A 21,156-nucleotide genomic window follows, 5' to 3' on the forward strand; every position below is an offset into this window, starting at 1 on the left:
TCAGGGTGTGATGTGTAAAAGGCCACTTGACATGCATTGGGAAGTTCTGAATGAGCCTCAGTTTAGGGGGGGGGGGGTGCAGAAAGGTTTGAGTGAGCATGAGAGTGTTGGATGAGTTGAGCCTGGAGCTTACAGAACTGTGCAAGACAATTTCAGGGATAGGTGTCTTCCGCAACGCCCTTTGCCAGTTCTCACTCTTTCTCTCACTTTTTGTGTTGCCCTGATGACGTTATGTTGTGGCCCCAAACTGCCAGTGTCTATAGGTGCGGTTACCAGCCCTGCGGTTTAAGACTATTTTGGGAATGACTAGTCTAATGCTCAAAGGATTAAGAGCACAATTGATTTGTTGTACTTGACAAGCCGTGTACAGTTGATGGCACTCTCTCAAATGTGCTGGATGTAAACAGACTGCTACAATGAAGAACTGGGTCATGACAAGTTTTCCACAAGACATCTCAGACCACAAGAAAGATAATATTGGCCTTGGAGGAGGTGCACGGCAGATTCAGCAGAATGATACATGAATCTGAAGGGTTTTATTACAAACCAGATCGCATAAAAACCTAGCAGCTAGTAATCCTTTCAGTATAAAGGGTGATCTGCTTGATGTGTTTAAAATTCTTCTCTTCGAATCCCTACAGTGTGGAAACTGACCCTTTAGCCCAACAAGTCCACACCAAACCTCAGAACATCCCACCCAGACCCATCCCCCTATAACCCACCAACCTACACATCTCTATAATAAAATGTGAGGCTGGATGAACACAGCAGGCCAAGCAGCATCTCAGGAGCACAAAAGCTGACGTTTCGGGCCTAGAGCCTTCATCAGAGAGGGGGATGGGGAGAGGGAACTGGAATAAATAGGGAGAGAGGGGGAGGCGGACCGAAGATGGAGAGTAAAGAAGATAGGTGGAGAGAGTATAGGTGGGGAGGGTGGGAGGGGATAGGTCAGTCCAGGGAAGACGGACAGGTCAAGGAGGTGGGATGAAGTTAGTAGGTAGATGGGGGTGCGGCTTGGGGTGGGAGGAAGGGATGGGTGAGAGGAAGAACCGGTTAGGGAGGCAGAGACAGGTTGGACTGGTTTTGGGATGCAGTGGGTGGGGGGGAAGAGCTGGGCTGGTTGTGTGGTGCAGTGGGGGGAGGGGACGAACTGGGCTGGTTTAGGGATGCAGTAGGGGAAGGGGAGATTTTGAAACTGGTGAAGTCCACATTGATACCATTAGGCTGCAGGGTTCCCAGGCGGAATATGAGTTGCTGTTCCTGCAACCTTCGGGTGGCATCATTGTGGCACTGCAGGAGGCCCATGATGGACATGTCATCTAGAGAATGGGAGGGGGAGTGGAAATAACTGCACCTCCCAGTCGCAAACCATTTCCACTCCCCCTCCCATTCTCTAGATGACATGTCCATCATGGGCCTCCTGCACTGCCACAATGATGCCACCCGAAGGTTGCAGGAACAGCAACTCATATTCCGCCTGGGAACCCTGCAGCCATATGGTATCAATGTGGACTTTACCAGTTTCAAAATCTCCCCTTCCCCTACTGCATCCCTAAACCAGCCCAGTTCGTCCCCTCCCCCCACTGCACCACACAACCAGCCCAGCTCTTCCCCCCCACCCACTGCATCCCAAAACCAGTCCAACCTGTCTCTGCCTCCCTAACCTGTTCTTCCTCTCACCCATCCCTTCCTCCCACACCAAGCCGCACCCCCATCTACCTACTAACCTCATCCCACCTCCTTGACCTGTCCGTCTTCCCTGGACTGACCTGTCCCCTCCCTACCTCCTCACCTATACTCTCTCCACCTATCTTCTTTACTCTCCATCTTCGGTCCGCCTTCCCCTCTCTCCCTACTAATTCCAGTTCCCTCTCCCCATCCCCCTCTCTGATGAAGGGTCTAGGCCCGAAACGTCGGCTTTTGTGCTCCTGAGATGCTGCTTGGCCTGCTGTGTTCATCCAGCCTCACATTTTATTATCTTGGAATTCTCCAGCATCTGCAGTTCCCAATATCTCTGAACCTACACATCTCTGATCACTATGGGCAATTTAGCACGGCCAATCCACCTACCCTACACACCTTCGGACTGTGGGAGGAAACGGGAGTGCCCAGAGGAAACCCACTCAGACGTGGGGAGAATGTGCAAACTCCACACAGACAGTCACCTGAGGATGGATTCGAACCCAGGCCCCTGGCGCTGTGAGGCAGCAGTGCTAACACTGAGCCACCGTGCCGCCCTTGTTTGTGTTTTGAAAAAATGCAGTCTGAAATCCCATGTTGAAGTGTAGCACTGTCCTGTAAGTGGACTGGAGATGGGCCGTGAGGGCTGTTTGAGTCTGGCATATGCTGTTTGCGAATATTTGGAAAGATTGGTTGTCTGCAGACATGGGTTATATGTGGCCATGGCATGACCCCGACCTTCCCGTGGCTGGTCATTTTAACACAGTGTCCTGCTCAAATGCTCACTTGTCTGTTCTTGGCATGTTGCAATGCTCCAGCGAATCACAGCACAAACTGGAGAACTAACATCTTAACTAACTGAAGAAGGGCCTAGGCCCAAAACATCAGCCTTCCTGCTCCTCTGATGCTGCTTGGCCTGCTGTGTTCATCCAGCTCTACATCTTGTTATCTCAGATTTTCCAGGATCTGCACTTCCTACAATCTCATCTTCAACTAGGCACTTTTCAGCCTTCTGGTCACAATATTGAGTTTAATGCCTTCAAGTTGTGAACTCCCTCCCATTCCTTCCCTTTCTTTTAGCTTTACTTGTTACATTCTCTGTCACCATGTCCTCTCTCCCTCCCCCTATCCCAGTGGAACTGTCTGTTCTTTCAAGCCTGGCAGTTAGACACATCATTGTTCTGTCTCTCTCATATTCCAGTTGCTTAATCTGAACTATCAACACCCTGAGGAAGGATCATTGGACCCGAAAAGTTAACTCTGTTTCTTTTCCCTTCACAGGTGCTGACAGACCCGCTGAGGTTTTGCAGCAACTTCTGTTTTTGCTCCTGACATACAGCATCCGCAGTCTTTTCAGTATTATCAACACCCGTTCTCCCGCAGCACTCCATCCGCACTCGCTATAGCATAAATGCTGTCCCTCATGCTTCAGGTCAGCTCTGGTGAAGAATCATTAGACTCGAAACATTCGATTACTCTCTCCCCGTGGATCCTGCCTGATCCACTGAGATTTCCAGCAAATTTTGTTTTCAGTACAGATTCCAGCATCAACAGTAATTTGCTCCTGTTGCTGGAGGTACTACCTCTTGGATGAGAGTTAAAGTTACCTTCTCTCAGGTGGCTGTCGAAAATTGCACAGAGCTATCTTCAGGAAAATCAGGTGAATCTTTCCTGGTGTCCTGGCTATTTTGTCTGTTGTAAAAATAGATCATCTGGTCAGTGTGATAGTTTGCTTTTTGTGGGATCTTGCTGTGCTCAAACTGACTGTCATGTTTCCTATATCACAACAGTGACCACGATTCAGAACAATCTCACTGGGGCTGTCAAAGTGCTTTATCAATGCAGATTTTTTGGAAGGTACATCTTAGAGAATCCTTCCAACCTGGTTTTGGGGAGGGTGGGGTATATGAAGACCCCTCTCTCACACGGATTTCTAGCTTGGTAATCTAGTGTCCTGTGATCCTGAATGAATGGAATTGTTACTAAACTCTTCCCTGTTCCTAAAATCTTTGCCTTCAGGGAGTGGTTCGGAGATAGATGCCGGGGATGAAGATAAAGAGATTGCATCGAAAGCTGTGGCACTTGTTATCAGAAGTTCTCGAAAGGGTGTCGTCCCACTCTGTGCTGACGTAGCTAACCTTTTGAAGATCAAGTGGAGGTGAGTAGCAGCAACTGCCAGGCTGGTACATACGTAAATACTGCATGGAGGCTGGTATCCCATCACCAAGTCATTCCTTGTTTACTTTTGCATGGTATGCTGACTGTGGCTAGCCAGTTCAGAGTCAGTCCCTGAAGTGAGGACATTCTAAATCTCTTGTTAATATCAGTCAGCCAGAGCTTCCTGACTGGGGTTGTTATCCTGATCCAATCAGGGATCACATTGTCAATAAGATCCACCTGGTTCCAATCACTACATATAACGGAGAATTTTAACACCAGGGGTCAGGCAAATTAGAGTTGAAACGGATATTAACATTTGCAAAACTCGCTCTGCTTAACAGAGGTAAGGTCAGGGGTTGCTAGAGTTTTAGAGTTGGACAGCACGGAAACACTTTTGGTCCAACATGTCCATGTATCTCAAGCTTAACTAGTCCCATTTGCTTACATTTGGTCCATATTCCTCTAAACCTTTCCTGTTCATGTACTTGTCTAAATGTCTTTTAAATTTGTAATTGTACCTGCATTTACCACTTCCTCTGGCAGCACATTCCATACATGCACCACCCTCTGTATGAAAAACTTACGTCTTAGGTCCCTTCTAAATCTTTCCCTACTCACTTTAAACCTATGCCCTACCCTTAGCCACCCTGCTCCAGGTGTTAGATTGGCAAATTAAAATAAGTCAAAGAGGCTGGCAATGTCAGAATTACTATCTTTTGCATGCAGTGGACCGCAGGGTGGGCACTTGTGTGTTGAGGGGCAGTTTTGGGCAGCAGCTTAATGTCACAGTGAGCCAGCAGAAATCTCCGGGACTGTTGGGCATCAAACGTACCCAATCCTGCAACTTGCTACTGTGTCCCCTCTCCCTGCCAAGCCTAACAGTCAGGTCCACACCGCCCCTTGGAACATCCCACCCCGATCCATCCCCCTATAACCCATGCACCCCTGAAGCCTGTGTGGAGTGTAAAAGACACACATTGAGGAGTAAGACACAAGGAGAACCCATAGTTGTAGTCCTTCAGACTATATGAGGAATGTAGAGACTTGCTTGTTCCCCAATCAGCCGTTGCTGTCTTCGTTCAGCTGTTTCTGAACTTGTTGCTGATTTATAACAGATCAAGAAATATCCAGTATCCAACTTTTCCAGCTCTCTGAGTTACCTCAGAAAAAGCTGGAAAAGACATGCTTCTTTTTGAATAATTTGGGCAAATTTTCAAGTGACACAATTGTTTCTCAGCGGGTTTTCATCTGGAGTATTTTTCTGCCAACTTGGAAGATTCAGCAGGAGCAGGTTTACTTAGTGCAAGCTCTGTCACGCGCTGTGAATGTGCGGTCTTGCTGTCACTTACAAGCTTTTCACAATATCAACTTCTTTCAGCTCCTCATCTTTAGTTTTCTGATATTCCTGAGAAGGTTTGTCTCTCTGCTAACCTTTCCCTCTTCACATTTCTGCAGAAGCTTTTTTGGTTATTGTTTGCTAACTTCTAAAATGTTCCCAGTCCTCAGACTCAATACTTATTGGCAACTTTTTAAAGCCTTTTTTTGATCTAAAGCAATCCTTAACTTCTCATTAGCTACAGCTGTGTCACTTTTGAGATTGTGTGCCTCAAAGAAATCTACAGTAAACTGAAAGATGTCCAAGTAATCTGCTATGTCACCCGAATGGGGCGTTTGGGAGCATGGATAGTGGAAAGGCAACACTTAAAGGGGTGACACATTGCTCAGAGGTTAGCACTGCTCCCTCACACTGCCAGGGGTCTGGGTTCGATTCCATCCTTGGACAACTGTGTGTGTGGAGTTTGCAAATACTCCTCATGTCTTTGTTCTAGGTGCGCCGGTTTCCTTCCACAGCCCAAGGATGTACAGGTTAGGTGGGTTGGTCATGCTGAATCGTCCAGGGATGTGCAGGCCAGATAGGTTAGCAATAGGGCATGCAGGGTTACAGGGAAAGGATAGGAGGGTGGCTGTAGGTGGGATGCTGTTTTGAAGGTTGATGTGAGCTCAATGGGCCAAATGGCCTGCTTTCACGTTGTAGGGATTCTAAAGGGTAAATGTTACATTTCTTGCACTTGATGTGGTGTCAGGGGTGAAAGAAGAGTGGATGAAGCGATCCCTCCATGTTTTTGAAGTAGATTAGATTAGATTGGATTTCCTACAGTGTGGAAACAGGCCCTTCGGCCCAACAGGTCCACACCGCCCCTTGAAACATCCCACCCGGACCCATCCCCCTATAACCCACACACCCCTGAACACTTTGGACAATTTAACATGGCCAATCCATCTAGCCTGCACATCTTTGGACTCTCTTTGGATTTCTCTTTGGAAAATCCAAGCAGTACTCAAGACATACACATGGATGGATTTTCCATTGTCCAGGCAGCCCTGCTCAGTTAACATGAAAACGCCCTAATGTCCCCTCTATTTGAAAGTTCTTATTTTCTCCAGTATCCTTCCTTCCCCTGCCAAGTGTTAGCCATGAGCATTATGCACTTAGAATTATAGTGTCCCTCCCAACTCATTCAAATAAATTAGGATCAGTCAATGTGCTTCATTGAACTGTAGAGCACACACTCAATGCCTATTCCCTCATTTCAACCTAGTTTTGTTTACAGTTTCACTCTGCTTCCTTCCTCTTAACCACTTCATAAATCATTTGCCTTTCTGGTCTATGGTACCCACTGAACCTAGTTTGAAAATGACTGTATTAAGTGGGTAATTTATTTAAGATTATGTTAAAGTCATATTAATGTACATCATATGCTTTTTTTCCAACACCAATTTTGAATATGAATGTAACATAAGAACTTGGAGCAGGAGTAGGCCATTCAGCCCCTCAGTCCAGCCCTGCCCATTCAGTGGAAGACCACAGCTGGTCTACCCAGTTCTCAACTCCTCTTTCACTCTTCATAACCCTCAATTCCTCAATATTTAAAAAAATCTGTCTACCTCCTACATAGAACATAGAACATCACAGCACAGTACAGGTCCTTCGGCCCTCGATGTTGTGCCGACCTGTCATACCGATCTCGAGCCCATCTGACCTACACTATTCCATGTACGTCCATATGCTTGTCCAATGGCGACTTAAATGTACCTAAAGTTGGCGAATCTACTACCGTTGCAGGCAAAGCGTTCCATTCCCTTACTACTCTGGTGAGTAAAGAAACCACCTCTGACATCTGTCCTATATCTTTCACCCCTCAATTTAAGCTATGCCCCCTCGTGCTCACCGTCACCATCCGAGGAAAAAGGCTTTCCCTATCCACCCTATCTAACCCTCTGATTATTTTATATGTTTCAATTAAGTCACCTCTCAACCTTCTCTCTAACGAAAACAGCCTCAAGTCCCTCAGCCTTTTTTTTCCCCTTTAATTACTTTCAATGATCCTGCCTCCATAATTCTCTGGGGTAGAGAATTCCAGACATTCGCTATCCTCTGGAAAAGAAATTCCTTTACATCTCCATTTTAAACGAGTGTCCCCTTATTTTGTACCTATGTCCCCTAGTTTGAGACTCCTCCACAAGTGGAAACATCATCATGACCTTTACCCTGTCAAGACCCATTAGAGAGTCTTGCAAAATTGAATAAAGTAACACCTCATTCTCCTAAACTCTAATGAATAAAGGCCCAACCTGTTTAGCTGTTCGCAGTAAATCAACACCTACATCCCACAAATCAGCTGAGTGAATCTCTTTTGAACAGCCTCCAGTGCCAGTACTTACTCTCTGTCCATTCTTTGGGGACTTAAATAGTACACAGTACTCCACGTGCAGCCTCAACAACACCCTGTAACAAGAATTCCCCATTTTAAAATTCTTATTTACAGCAGCTGCGTGCTAACATTTTGTATTTCATGCACAAGAACACACAGATCTCTCCGTGTTGCACATTGTTTTTGGAATCTCTCCATTTAACTAATAAGACCATAAGACCATAAGACATAGGAGTGGAAGTAAGGCCATTCGGCCCATCAAGTCCACTCCGCCATTTAAATCATGGCTGATGGGCATTTCAACTCCACTTCCCTGCACTCTCCCCATAGCCCTTGATTCCTCCTGAGATCAAGAATTTGTCGATCTTTGCCATGAAGGCATCCAATGTCCCGGCCTCCACTGCACTCTGCGGTAATGAATTCCACAAGCTCACCACTCTCTGGCTGAAGAAATGTTGTCTCATTTCTGTTTTAAATTTACCCCCTCTAATTTTAAGGCTGTGCCCACGGGTCCTAGTCTCCCTGCCTAATGGAAACAACTTCCTCGCGTCCCCTTCTAAACCATACATTATCTTGTAAGTTTCTATTAGATCTCCCCTCAACCTTCTAAACTCTAATGAGTACAATCCCAGGATCCTTAGCCGTTCATCATACGTTAAACCTACCATTCCAGGGATCATCCATGTGAATCTCCGCTGGATACGCTCCAGGGCTAGTATGTCCTTCCTGAGGTGTGGGGCCCAAAATTGGACACAGTATTCTAAATGGGGCCTAACTAGAGCTTTATAAAGCCTCAGAAGCACATCGCTGCTTATATATTCCAGCCCTCTTGAGATAAATGACAAATAGTCTGTCTCGTGATTATTCCTGCCGCAGTACATTACTTCATACTTTCCAATTTAAACCCCACTTACCAAGTTTTGCCCATTCACTCAACCCATCTATATTCCCTTGCAAATTCCTTAAGTTTTCATTGCACCGTGCCATCCTACCTAAATTTTTTTGCATCATTAACAAATTTGGTATGTTACACTCGGCCTCCTCAGGAATAGAAATACTAACAATTGTGGCCCTTCACTAGTTACAGCTTTCTGACCTGGAAAAGACCCATTAAAGATCTTTAAAATTTATACATAGATACACACATTTATTGTCACGTGTATTCAATGTAAAAATACAGTGAAAAGTGTGTACCTTCGCCATTCGTACAAGGCATCATTGACAACTTACAGTAAGAAATGAAAAATTAAGAGAGTCCAACTTTCCATCGCATTGGCACAGTCCCACTCAGGGCTTTCCAATCCTTGCCATGCCTCCCCTAGAGTCTCACTCTGAGCTGCCCCACTGCCCCGGTCTCACTGCCGCTGCCCACTGCCCCGATCTCACTGCCGCTGCCCACTGCCCCGATCTTACTGCCGCTGCCCCACTGCCCCGATCTCACTGCCGCTGCCCCACTGCCCCGATCTCACTGCAGCTGCCCCACTGCCCCGGTCTCACTGCCGCTGCCCCACTGCCCCGGTCTCACTGCCGCTGCCCCACTGCCCCGATCTCACTGCCGCTGCCCCACTGCCCCGGTCTCACTGCCGCTGCCCCACTGCCCCGATCTCACTGCCGCTGCCCCACTGCCCCGGTCTCACTGCCGCTGCCCCACTGCCCCGATCTCACTGCAGCTGCCCCACTGCCCCGGTCTCACTGCGCTGCCCCACTGCCCCGATCTCACTGCCGCTGCCCCACTGCCCCGGTCTCTCCAGCCCACTCTCAAACCACCGTCGCTGTAGTTGACAACCCGTGCATTCGGTTCCGGCCGTGGTTTCCAGTCGTGACCCGGCTCGCTCCTGACTCCTTCGAGGGGCGGTTAATATGGGGTGGTCGGGGGGTTGGGGGGGGGGGGGAATAGAATCAGTATAGAGGGAGCGATAAAAAGGGAGAGACAAAAGGAAGGCCAAATAAAAATGAGAAAGGGAACTTATGAGCAGAGTGGAGCTTCGAATGGCGAGCCTTACCCTGACAGAATCGTGACGGTGTCTTCTTTGTGTTAGCCAGTCCTCCATCTCCATTACTGCGTCAATCATGGGCTTGTACAGAAAAGTAGATCAGACCAGGACGGCAGATTTCCCTCCCTAAAGGGCATTAGTGAACTTAATGGGTTTTCTCTTTCAAACAAAAGCTGGCTACAACTCGGCCAGCTTTATACTGGATTCACATGTCACCCTGCGCCTCGGTGGGGTTTGAACCCATGACCCAGACCATTGGCTTGGGGCTTCTGATCCAGTGATACTGCCACTAAACCACCCCCTTCCCTACACCTCACAGAGTACCCCTTTGGCTGTAGTTGAAAGGACAATATTAATGGAATCGTCTTCCTTTGCATTTGAGGGAAACCCTTCTACTGTAAACCTGCAGAAATCTATGTGATGATGTGTGAAAGAAACAACTTCTCCGTGCCTTTCAGTGAAGCAGAAAGGTGAGCAAGATTTTTCTTTAATTTTAAAGTAAGCTGTCATCAAACCTTAGTATCAAATGTTCCAACTCTCCTCAAGCACTTAACAATTCCCGGAATCTGCGTTCCCCTGCACGGTTGGGAGAACAGTTTGGCTGAGCCCATTTCTGTCTCCATAGATACCAGTGAGAGTTGCTCCTGGAGAGGTGAAGGTTTTGAACAGAGAAGTAGGAGTTTGTATATTAAACCAGACCATTTCATTTCACGGCGATCGGAATGTTGAGTTTCAACATTTGTGATTCTCATTGCTGCCCCCATTATCAGTGACCAGAATGGAAAAGATATTGTATCCCATCAGATCAGACCCAATGTGTGGGAAATAGTCTATCTTATGTTGTGTCACATTGCATGGCCCCACCAGATAGAATCTTGCACAAGTTTCTCTTGTATTTGCTCAGGTAGTTAGCTCCTATCTACCCCCCTTAGCTGGGCAGTCCACACATTTTAGCAGCTCACAGCAGTAAGTGGTTAACAATGAGCCATCATCCTCCTGCTAAATTTTGAGTCTCCACTCTTGTTTGTTAGTTCCCTAGTGTTACTATTGATTCCTATGTTCTCACATTAGCGTAGGCCCTGCTGCAGGCAGACTCCTTTGCTTGCAGTGGCATTACATCTCACCTTTCATTGACCTCCCTCAAGAGAGGGACACCTGCCTCGCCTGGTCCCCTTCCCTAATCCAAGAACACTGAGGAAAGTATCTCTTTGAACACCAATGGATGTAGGGAAAGGGCAGAAAAGTGCTGTTTGTGTAATCACCGAATTCTTAGTGTCGAAAGAGGCTATTTGACCCGAGATGTCTGCCCTGGCTCTCTGAGTGAGCGATTCGCTCAGCGTTGAGGAAAAGGGTTAGCCATGGTTTTATTCAACTGGGGAGTCAGGTTCCTTCATCCTCAGCTTTTAATGGCAGCACCTCCAGAGCTACACTAAACAAGGCCATGGACTGGACCCAGGGCTGTATGGCTCAGGTGCTCTCTGAGCTACTAGGGGAGGCTTGGCTGTGGCTATTTGAATGAGACTTTTTTGAAGCCACAAAGAGCTATAGATAGGGAAATACCTTCTGCTCAGTTCGGCCTCTGTGACAATTTGCACTATAGCACAAGCACAACCCCACTCCCCTACTCAACACCATGTGACCTTGCAGGAAGGGACTTCTACCTCAAAATAGACTTGGGTTAGAGAGGTTGAAAAGATGCAAGAAATTCCTTTCTGATCCCCTTGGGTGATCAAGATCAGTTCAGTGGATCACTGGGTCCTGGTAGGTTCCTGCAGTATCTACCTTCTAAACAACTAAAACTCCACTTCTTTCAGAAAAAAAATGTTCTGCTGTCACTAGAAGCTGTATTGCTGTCATATCTCCTTCCACCACCTCCCCTGGCAGCATGCTCCAGGCACCTACCACTCCCTGTGTAAAAACAAAACTTGCCTTGCGTCCCTCCTTTAAATGTAGCCTCTCTCACATTAAACCTACATGCCTAGTATTTGACATTTCCACCCTGGGAAGAAGAATCTGACTATCCATCCCATCCATGCCTCTCATAATTTTAGATTTGTCTGTCAGGTTAATCCCTCAGCCTCTGGCATTTTAGTAGAAGTAATCCATATTTCTCCAGCCTCTCCTTTTAGCCCATACACTCTAATCCAGGCAACATCTTGGTAAACCTTTCTTTGTAGCCTCTCCAAGACCTCCACATCCTCCCTATAGTGTGATGACCTGTGATTCCTGGTCAGCACCTCCCAGCCAGCACCCCCTGCTGGGGTAGGTCTCCTATAATCCACTTATTTCGCCATCTGTGAAACACCAGTAAGAAACTGTACCCATCAGAGGTGGAATGTATTCTCTGGGAGTGTGGGGGAGGCTGTTTCTCTCGGGTGGTGAGGGTCTGGAATGTACTGTCTGAGAGTGTGGGGGAGGCAGGTTCTCTCGGGTGGTGAGGGTCTGGAATGTACTGTCTGAGAGTGTCTGGGAGGCAGGTTCACTGGAGTGGTGAGGGTCTGGAATGTACTGTCTGAGAGTGTGGGGGAGGCAGGTTCTCTCGGGTGGTGAGGGTCTGGAATGTACTGTCTGAGAGTGTGGGGGATGCAGGTTCTCTCGGGTGGTGAGGGTCTGGAGTGTACTGTCTGAGAGCGTGGGGGAGGCAGGTTCTCTCGGGTGGTGAGGGTCTGGAGTGTACTGTCTGAGAGCGTGGGGGAGGCAGGTTCTCTTGAGTGGTGAGGGTCTGGAATGTACTGCCTGAGAGTGTGGGGGAGGCAGGTTCACTCGGGTGGTGAGGGTCTGCAGTGTACTGTCTGAGAGTGTGGGGGAGGCAGGTTCTCTCAGGTGGTGAGGGTCTGGAGTGTGCTGTTTGAGTGCGTGGGGGAGGCAGGTTCACTGGAGTGGTGAGGGTCTGGAATGTACTGTCTGAGAGCGTGGGGGAGGCAGGTTCACTCGGGTGGTGAGGGTCTGGAGTGTACTGTCTGAGAGTGTGGGGGAGGCAGGTTCTCTGGAATGGTGAGGGTCTGGAGTGTACTGTCTGAGAGTGTGGGGGAGGCAGGTTCACTGGAGTGGTGAGGGTCTGGAATGTACTGTCTGAGAGCGTGGGGGAGGCAGGTTCACTCGGGTGGTGAGGGTCTGGAGTGTACTGTCTGAGAGTGTGGGGGAGGCAGGTTCTCTGGAATGGTGAGGGTCTGGAGTGTACTGTCTGAGAGTGTGGGGGAGGCAGGTTCACTGGAGTGGTGAGGGTCTGGAATGTACTGTCTGAGAGCGTGGGGGAGGCAGGTTCACTCGGGTGGTGAGGGTCTGGAGTGTACTGTCTGAGAGTGTGGGGGAGGCAGGTTCTCTGGAATGGTGAGGGTCTGGAGTGTACTGTCTGAGAGTGTGGGGGAGGCAGGTTCTCTGGAATGGTGAGGGTCTGGAATGTACTGTCTGAGAGTGAGTGATGCAGGATTAGTTGTGACTTTCAAAATCGCGTTGCTACAGCAGCTATTGCTGCCTCTCAGCTTGAAGCCTGCTTAGCTTGTGGGAGGCAATGGCTTAGTGATATTATCACTGGACTGTTAATTCAGCGACCCAAGTAATGTTCTGGTGCCCTGGGTTCGAATCCTGGGTGGAATTTGATTTCATTTAAGATCTGGAACAACTGATTGTCAAGGGGAAAACCCATCTGGCTCTCTAAAACCCTTTAGGGAAGGAAACTGCTGTCCTTACCCTGGTCTGACTGACATGTGACTCTCAAGTGCCCTTTGGGCAATAAATGCTGTGACACTGTGAATGAATGAATGAAAAAAGACAAGTTTGTGGAATCTCTGACCTGGCATGAAGTTGCCTGGAAGATTCTCTCCCATTGTAGTTATCGTAAGCTTTCCAGAAGATTCCTTTGTGTGTTGTTGGAATTGGTGAGGAAAGAGCAGTTGTTGCAGTATGTGTACAGCTGGAATAACCTGTTAGAACATAACAACTAGGAGCAGGAGTAGGCCATCCAGCCCCTCGAGCCTGCCCCACCGTTTAATAAGATCATGGCTGATCTTTTTGAGACTCAGCTCCACTTATCCGCCCCCTCACCATAACCTTTAATATATCCCATTGCACATTACAGCCCAGTGCTCATTTCAGAATCTTTTCTCTGATCATTGTTACTTCAACTCACTTGATTGTCAACTCAGGGATTGCCTTGAACCCTCACAGATTATGTCTCCTCCTTATCTGAATGTTGCGCTTGCAGAATTATTCTTAGATTGTGTATAGTAAAATTAAGAATTGACAACTGTCCTTTCCAGATTAGAACGGACCATGAAAGCTCAGCAACTGGAGATCCATCGCTTGCTCAGCATGTCACAGGCACACTGCAGTCAGTCCTCGGCCAGCACTCAGACTAACTCCAGTGGCCCTGGTAGCCCAGTCCCTTCTTCAAGTGACCAGTCTGCCTCGCAGGTAGGAAGCATCCTGTAAATCTCCACCCCTTTCCCTAAGTGAAGCGGGCCCACATGGAAATGAGGAACTCTTGGGTGATCCAGTGCAGCACGGTGGCTCAGTGGTTAACGCTGCTGCCTCACAGCTGCAGGGACCCGGGTTCGATTCCCACCTCGGGTGACTGTCCGTGTGGAGTTTGCACATTCTCCCTGTGTCAGCATGGGCTTCCTCTTTGGTTTCCTCCCACAGTCCAAAATTGTGCAGACTTGATGGATTGGCCGTGCTAAATTGCCTGTAGTGTTCAGGGATGTGTAGATTATGAGGGTTACAAGGGGACAGGTCTGGGTGGGATGCTCTGAGGGTCAGTGTGAACTTGTTGGGCCTGAGGGCCTGTTTCCACACTGTAGGGATTCTATGATCCATCGCAGTGCCAGAGATCAGATCCTGGAGGTGTAGTCTGCTGAGTTAAGATCCTCTGCACCTTGGCATCCTCAGAGATTCCTGACCATGCTGACACTTGCTGTGTTGTGGTGACGTATTCCTTAACCATTTTCAAGATGTGAGCATCCTTAGTAATGCCAGTGTTTTTCATTGCCTTGTTGCCTAGAGAATGTAGTGATGGGCCATTTTCTTGAACTGCTGCAGTTTGCATGGTTAGTGACCCATTCTGTATTGTGGATAACCAGGTGAAGAGCTGGATGAATTCCATATTGTGGATGACTTCTCTGCTAAGATGCAATAATTAGTGGGAGGCGATGGCCTAGTGGTATTATTGCTGGACTGTTAATCCGGAGACCCAGATATTGTTCTGGGGGCCTGGGATCGAATCCCGCCATGGCAGGTGGTGGAATTTGAATTCAATAAAATATCTGGAATTAGGAGTCTAAAGAGGGCCATGAACCCATTGTCAGTTGCCAGGAAAAGCCCATCTGGTTCACTAATGCCCTTTAGGGAGGGAAACTGCCATCCTTACCTGGTCGGGCCTACATGTGACTCCAGACCCACAGCAATGTGGTTGACTCTTAACTGCCCGCTGGGCAAGTAGGGATGGGCAATACATGCTGCCTGGCCAGTGACACCCTCATCCCATGAATGCATTTAAAAAAAAAGGAAATTACATTTGTGCGACAACTTTCACAGCCTCAGATCATCCCAAAGCACTGCACAGCCAGTGAAATGCAGTCACTGCAGCAAGACTGGTGATATAACTGGAGATCCTAGCAATGTTGGTTCAAGACTAATATTAGCCAGGCTAGTTTCAGCATGGCCCATCAGGTCTTTTAGTTCTAGGTTGAGGGGGGCGTGGTTGAATATCACAATCTGTAAGAGGGCCGCTCTTGACAGTGTAGCACTCCCTCAGTACTTCCAGTTTGAGGGTCTGACCTCTCAGAGGTGAGAGTGGAATGCAGAAACTCCTGATTTAGAGGGGAGGGTAACCTGATTTGGGATAACACATTTCTGTTTTAGTTCACTGCAGTTCCCAGGATTTCTTTGCTTTGGTCCACCCAAATTGACCCTGAGGCAGGAACTCTCCTAGCCTGGTCAATTTGTTCTGCAGCCTTCTACTTCCTCATAACTAGCTGTCCCTCCAGCTAGCTTTGTGTCATCTCAGACTTAACAACAACGCCCTCATTTCTTTCATCCAGATCATCAATGTATAACATGAAAAGTTGTGATCCCAATACTGACCCCTGTGAAACGTCAATCGTCATACAGTTATACAGCATGGAAACAACTTCTGTCCAACTCATCTGCACAGGCCACACATCCCAATCTGACTGAGTCCCATTTGCCAACATTTGGCCCATATCCCTTTAAACCCTTCCTATTCATATATGAATCCAGATGCCTTTTAAATGTTGTGTTTGTACCAACCTCCACCACTTCCTCTGGTAGCTCGTTCCATACTCGCACCATCCTCTAGGTGAAAAAGTCACCCTTCAGGTCCATTTTAAATCTTTCCCCTCTAATCTTAAACCAGCCCTATTTTACCAAGCACTTCCACGTACTCAGCAGTCTCATCCTTAATCTACCAACAACTGAGATCAGGCTAACCGGCCTATGGTTTCCCATCTTCTGCCTCCCTTAATTCTTAAACACGGGTGTTACATTAGCCATTTTTCAGTTCCCTGGGACTCTCTCTGACTCCATTGAGCCTTGAAAGTTCACCACCGATACCTCCACAATCTCTTTAGCTGTCTCCTTCAGAACCTGAGATGTAGTCCATTCAGTCTGAGTGACAAGTAAACAGGTAAAGCAGTTTTGTCCAGATAATTGAAATGAAATATTTTTTGGAGGGAGTTCATACTGTATTGCCAACACACAGAATTCTTGCTAGTTTTAATATCTTTGACCATGACTGCAATTTGAAAGCAAATAACATTCTTGAATGAACAAGATTTAACTGGGGAGTTATGCTTCTACGGAAATCAATAATTTCGTTGACAAACTCTGTAGGTTAATGGAGAACCGTGGCAGTGAAGTTCCAAGATTAGATTTCAGAGACATATCGGAGATAGAATAGTTGTTGGAATTATTGAAAAGTCTTTGTCAGATTTCTTACAGTTTAAAAACCATTTGACTTTGTGAAAAGAGATAATGGGAACTGCAGATGCTGGAGAATCCAAGATAATAAAGTGTGGAGCTGGATGAACACAGCAGGCCAAGCAGCATCTCAGGAGCACAAAAAAAAGAGTTGCTTGGCCTGCTGTGTTCATCCAGCTCCACACTTTATTAACTTTGTGAAAAGCTATTCAAATCATCCAGGAAGCAGACAAATCTTGAGAGAAATGCAAACGTACCTCAGGATAGCAACCATACGTATTCACCATATAATGCACAGTCACTATAAAGAGTCACTTGACAAACCAGCCAAAAACCTGTAAACCAAATGTTATTGTTGCAACTTTGGAAAAATAAAGCCTAAAAGCCACACTCAGTGCCCAGCCATGATTAAAGAATGTTACGTCTGTGAAACTATAGGTCACTTCCAGAAGATGTGCACATTTTCAGAGCAGCAAGAGGCCAAATGCTTGCTGATATAAAGAGGTTATTATGGTTGGACCACGTTTGTGATAAAAAATACCTGCTTTAGATGATGTATCTCTTTCAGGAAAAGTAGCCAATACTTTACTAGGGGAAATTAGTGATCCTTCCAAACTGATGTTTCTAGAGTTTATTTATGTCATTGGACATCTTGTTAATTTTAAGTATGATACAGGAATGAGTGTCACTATCTTATCTGATCACATACTGTGGTTGATGAAACAGAAATTTCAGCCATTAAGTCAGACAACATGGAAACAGATCTTTCGGCCCAACTTGTCTATGCTCAAACTAAATAGTCCCATTTGCCTGCATTTGGCCCATATCCTGCTAAATGTTTCCTATTCATGTATCTGTCCAATTTCTTTTAAATGTTATAACTATATCTGCATCTACCACTTCCTCTGGTAGTTCATTCCACCTACAAACCACTCGCTGTGTGAAAAGATTGCCTACAAAGGTGAAGCTACCTGGTCTAGTTCAAGCAACTCTGAAGGTTGGCTGGATGGCTGTTTTGTAATACAGTATGATACCAACAGCATAGGTTCCATTCCTGCACTAGCTGAGGCTACCATGTTGGATTCTCAATCTCTTCCTCCCCTTGCCTGAGGTATGGTGACCCTCCGGTTAAACCATCACCAATTGTCTCTCTCTCTAATAAGAGTGTAGCCCTACGATCTGGTAAGTCTGTGGCGACTTTATTTTTGTTTACTCTGACCACAACTACCAGCGGTTAGTACTCAGAGCCTAATATGACAGTACCTCCAGTAGCCTCAAACTTTGGAATACACTCGCTAAGCTTTGCTGTCTGTCTAAGCTTTGTTGTCTATCCATGTTCCTCATTTACTCTGCTTCCTAATACATTACATCTTGGACTAAACATTTTGTCCCATGCCCAAATATCTTTTGATGTTTAATTTTGTTTTATAATACTCCTCTGAGGTACCTCGGTAGATTTCACAGATGCTGAATACTGGCAGTTCCTGGGTTATGAATGGTCCCTGTCCTTGAGTCCGATTTGTACACAAGTCAGAACACAATGCGGGGCAATTTAAAATAGCTGTTCATAAGTACCGAAAACGCTCATATGTTGGGTCTTTAAAATTACACCCTGTATAGGATCATACTTGTAAATACAACTGTTTGTAAGTCAGGGAACCCTGGTGTATCCAGTTGACCTTGTTGTTATTACTTGATATTGTCAGCTACAGGGAATGACTGCTTCACTCCATAGAGATTGGGTATGGGTGAGCAGTTGTCAGAATCTAAGTTCGAGAAACAATGATGAAATTTATGAATGTCAGTTCGCTGTAAAAGGTTGCATTGTTTAAGCTGTAATTGTGTTTTGTTTGCCCTCTGTGTCTGAATACAGACAACTGAACCGATAAGGTGCGAGGAGCGACAGCAGTTTGTGATCCAAGTATCTCCCAGAGAATCTCCCCGTCAATCAGCCCAGGAGGCAGTGGTCCAACGTGTCTCCGCACCTCAGAATGTGGAGTCAGTACAGAAGCCAGTCCATGGACATGAGTTCACGGTGTCACGGGAGGTCCAAGTGGAATGCCCCAAACTCCTTATGCAGAAGAGGTGCGAAGAGGAGCTCATGGAAAGTATGTACAAGGGCAGCACATTAAATGGATAAACACATATATTCTTTTATTTTAAGTATTTATTATGGTGATTGATTTTATTTTCATACTGTGTGAATAAATGAGCAGCATGTAGGCTGATTTTATGTAGAATTACATGATGGTTAAAAAACAGAGGCCGCTCAGCCTGTTGTCTTACATGCTGGCTCTTCGTGAGACCAACTTTGATGAATTCTTTCACGGATGTGGGCGCCAGTCGCAAGACCATTTGTTTCCCGTCCCTAATTGCCTTTGAACTGAGTGGTGAACAAGATCATTTCAGAGGGCAGTTAAGAGTCAGTCACATTGCTGTGGGTCTGGAGTCACATGTAGGTCAAGAAAAGGCAAGGACAGCAGTCTTCCCTTCCGAAAGGACATTAGTGAGCCAGGTGAGATTTTACAACAATTGATGATAATTTCATGGTCACTGTTACTGAGACTAGCCTTTTCTAGCTTCTAGATTTCCAAGAAGAGCCTTGACCATATGGGTTACCAAGATGCCAGAATTTGCTCCCAACTCAAATAGTTCCCCTCCCCCATCTTTTCCCAATAGCTGTAAAGACTTTCTTTCTCTTCAAATGATTGTCTAATTTGTTTCTGAAAGTCATAGTTGAACTTGTCTCCACTGGACACTCTTAGGCCAGGCATTTCCTAACTATTTGCTCTGTTTTGTGTAAAAAAAATTTTGCCTCACGTCGCCTCTGGTTTTTTTGCCAAACACTGTGACCCACTGTGTCCTCTGGTTCTTGTCCTTTCCGCCAACACTTCCTTCCTGTCTACTCTGTCCAGGCCTCTCCTGGTTTTTTAACGCGTCGAACAAATTCTTTCCCTGAGTGCTGAGGTTGTTCATTTGCTCGCCGAGCCGGTTATTCTGTCATGTGCAGATGTCTCGTTACTGTTCTAGGCAACATCATCATGCACCCTTTAATCAAAGTGCCGGTGTTCTGCTTCATTCTGACTTTACCTGATCCTTTGGTGCGGTGAGTCTTGTCACTTCTGGTTCTGTTTTTGTTCTCGTCAGCGGACTGTGTACGGCGTCTCTTTCTGCGTGTTTGTTAATGAGGTCCCTTGCTGAGAACCAGGCCTCCAGAAATTCCCATGCATGTTTTTTTGTTTGCTTGTCCTAGTATAGTCACTTTGACCCAGTCGAGCTGATGGCCCTCATTGTCTGTGTGTATTGAGACAAGTGAAAATTGGTCATGTCTTTACTGCCAGCTGATGCTTGTGTGTCCTGGTTGTTAGTTTGCTCCCCGTTTGTACAGTTTATTCATGTTTATTGCACTCGCTGCGTGGGATTCTGAATATCACATTAGTCCTGTTTACTGTTGATATGTCTAACGTATAAATTTGGAATGGAGCAGAACACCAACCCTTCAGATGGAGGTTTCATTGATCATATTGCTTAGAGTGGTAACGAAACGTCTGTACACCATAGAACAACTGGCTCAGCGACCAAACAAGCCATCACCGTCCACAATCCCAGCTACAAATTTTCGCTAAGACCTTTGTTTTCTTCTCTTTACCTTTTCAGCATTGCTGTTAAATTCCAGGCTGACGGAAGGTTTGGGGCACGCTTGGAATCAGATTGAACAACTAAGCGACCGTCTCAGACAAACTGAGGTAGTGCCTTTTTTTAACGTAATCAGTGCACGTTGGCCAACAGCCGGGAGGGAAGGGCGAAAGAATTGCTCTCCCAGCATCCGCACAATGTTTTAACCAAATAAACTGGACAAGAGAACATTTCAGAAATCTGGCACGAGGGCAGGGAACAAACCAAATGGTTTTCATAAACATTGAAATCTCCGCATGGTACTTCATCAAGAAACAAAACCTTGGTAATAACAATGTATTTTTGACAATTACCAATTGGGCTCTCAAAATTAGTTGTATGAGGTCTGTTGCAAATACTACTATTTTGTCTTGCTGGTGCCATGATTGGAACTAAGCGACAAAGTAGGTGATAGAGGTCCATTTTCCCATTCACGGTCAGCCTCTGTTGTAACACCGTTTACGCACCTTCATCCATAGTCCTCAATGGCTTTTATATTGTCAATATTGCTTTTTAAAAAAGTAACCATCAAATTGAACAGCGTTTTGTGGATAGCATGTTCCGGTCTTCCATGATGTCATGTTTGAAAACACGCTGAATGGTGTATCTTTGATTTGAAGGTGAAGTAACCCCCGCGCCTCCCAAGTTCGGACTCTCCACCAGAGGAAATAGACTTTTGCGCATTGTTAAACTGTGTTAACAGAGGGGATCACAGTGAGACTGAAGGGGTTGATGTAATGTGCATGGACTTTCAAAAGACACAAAAAAGTACTACAGAGCTGGCTTGCCAGCAGTGTTCTAGTTTATGGTCTAAAAGGGACTGTCGCAGCATGGATACGACGTTGTCCTGAGTGACAGGCAGCAAAGCAGCAGGGATCGTTCGATCTTTGGACAGGAGGAAGGGTCCGCAGGGCATGGTTTCAAAATTTGCAGGCGCGATAAGTGAACAACATCTGTTACCTATTTTTTTGAGAGAGTTTCCAAATTGAATGATAGAT

The 21,156-nt window shown here is 46.4% G+C and overlaps 1 protein-coding gene across 5 annotated transcripts in view; it reads left to right on the forward strand.

Moving 5' to 3' along the window:
- Window positions 1-21,156, forward strand: part of LOC125461304 (uncharacterized) — a 70,439-nt gene that overhangs the window by 17,515 nt on the left and 31,768 nt on the right. For 3 of the 5 annotated variants that reach the window (XM_048549936.2, XM_048549946.2, XM_059640027.1), the window contains exons 2-5: window positions 3,700-3,838; window positions 13,807-13,960; window positions 18,357-18,591; window positions 20,141-20,229. In XM_048549936.2, the coding sequence (XP_048405893.2) occupies window positions 3,700-3,838; window positions 13,807-13,960; window positions 18,357-18,591; window positions 20,141-20,229 (617 nt within the window). Of the gene's footprint in view, window positions 1-3,699; window positions 3,839-9,866; window positions 10,018-13,806; window positions 13,961-18,356; window positions 18,592-20,140; window positions 20,230-21,156 lie in introns of those variants that run through there. The other 2 variants (XM_059640031.1, XM_059640040.1) reach the window with 2 other exon arrangements.

This window comes from Stegostoma tigrinum, chromosome 2 (assembly GCF_030684315.1).
Source record: "Stegostoma tigrinum isolate sSteTig4 chromosome 2, sSteTig4.hap1, whole genome shotgun sequence".
Classification (NCBI taxonomy): Eukaryota; Metazoa; Chordata; class Chondrichthyes; order Orectolobiformes; family Stegostomatidae; genus Stegostoma; species Stegostoma tigrinum.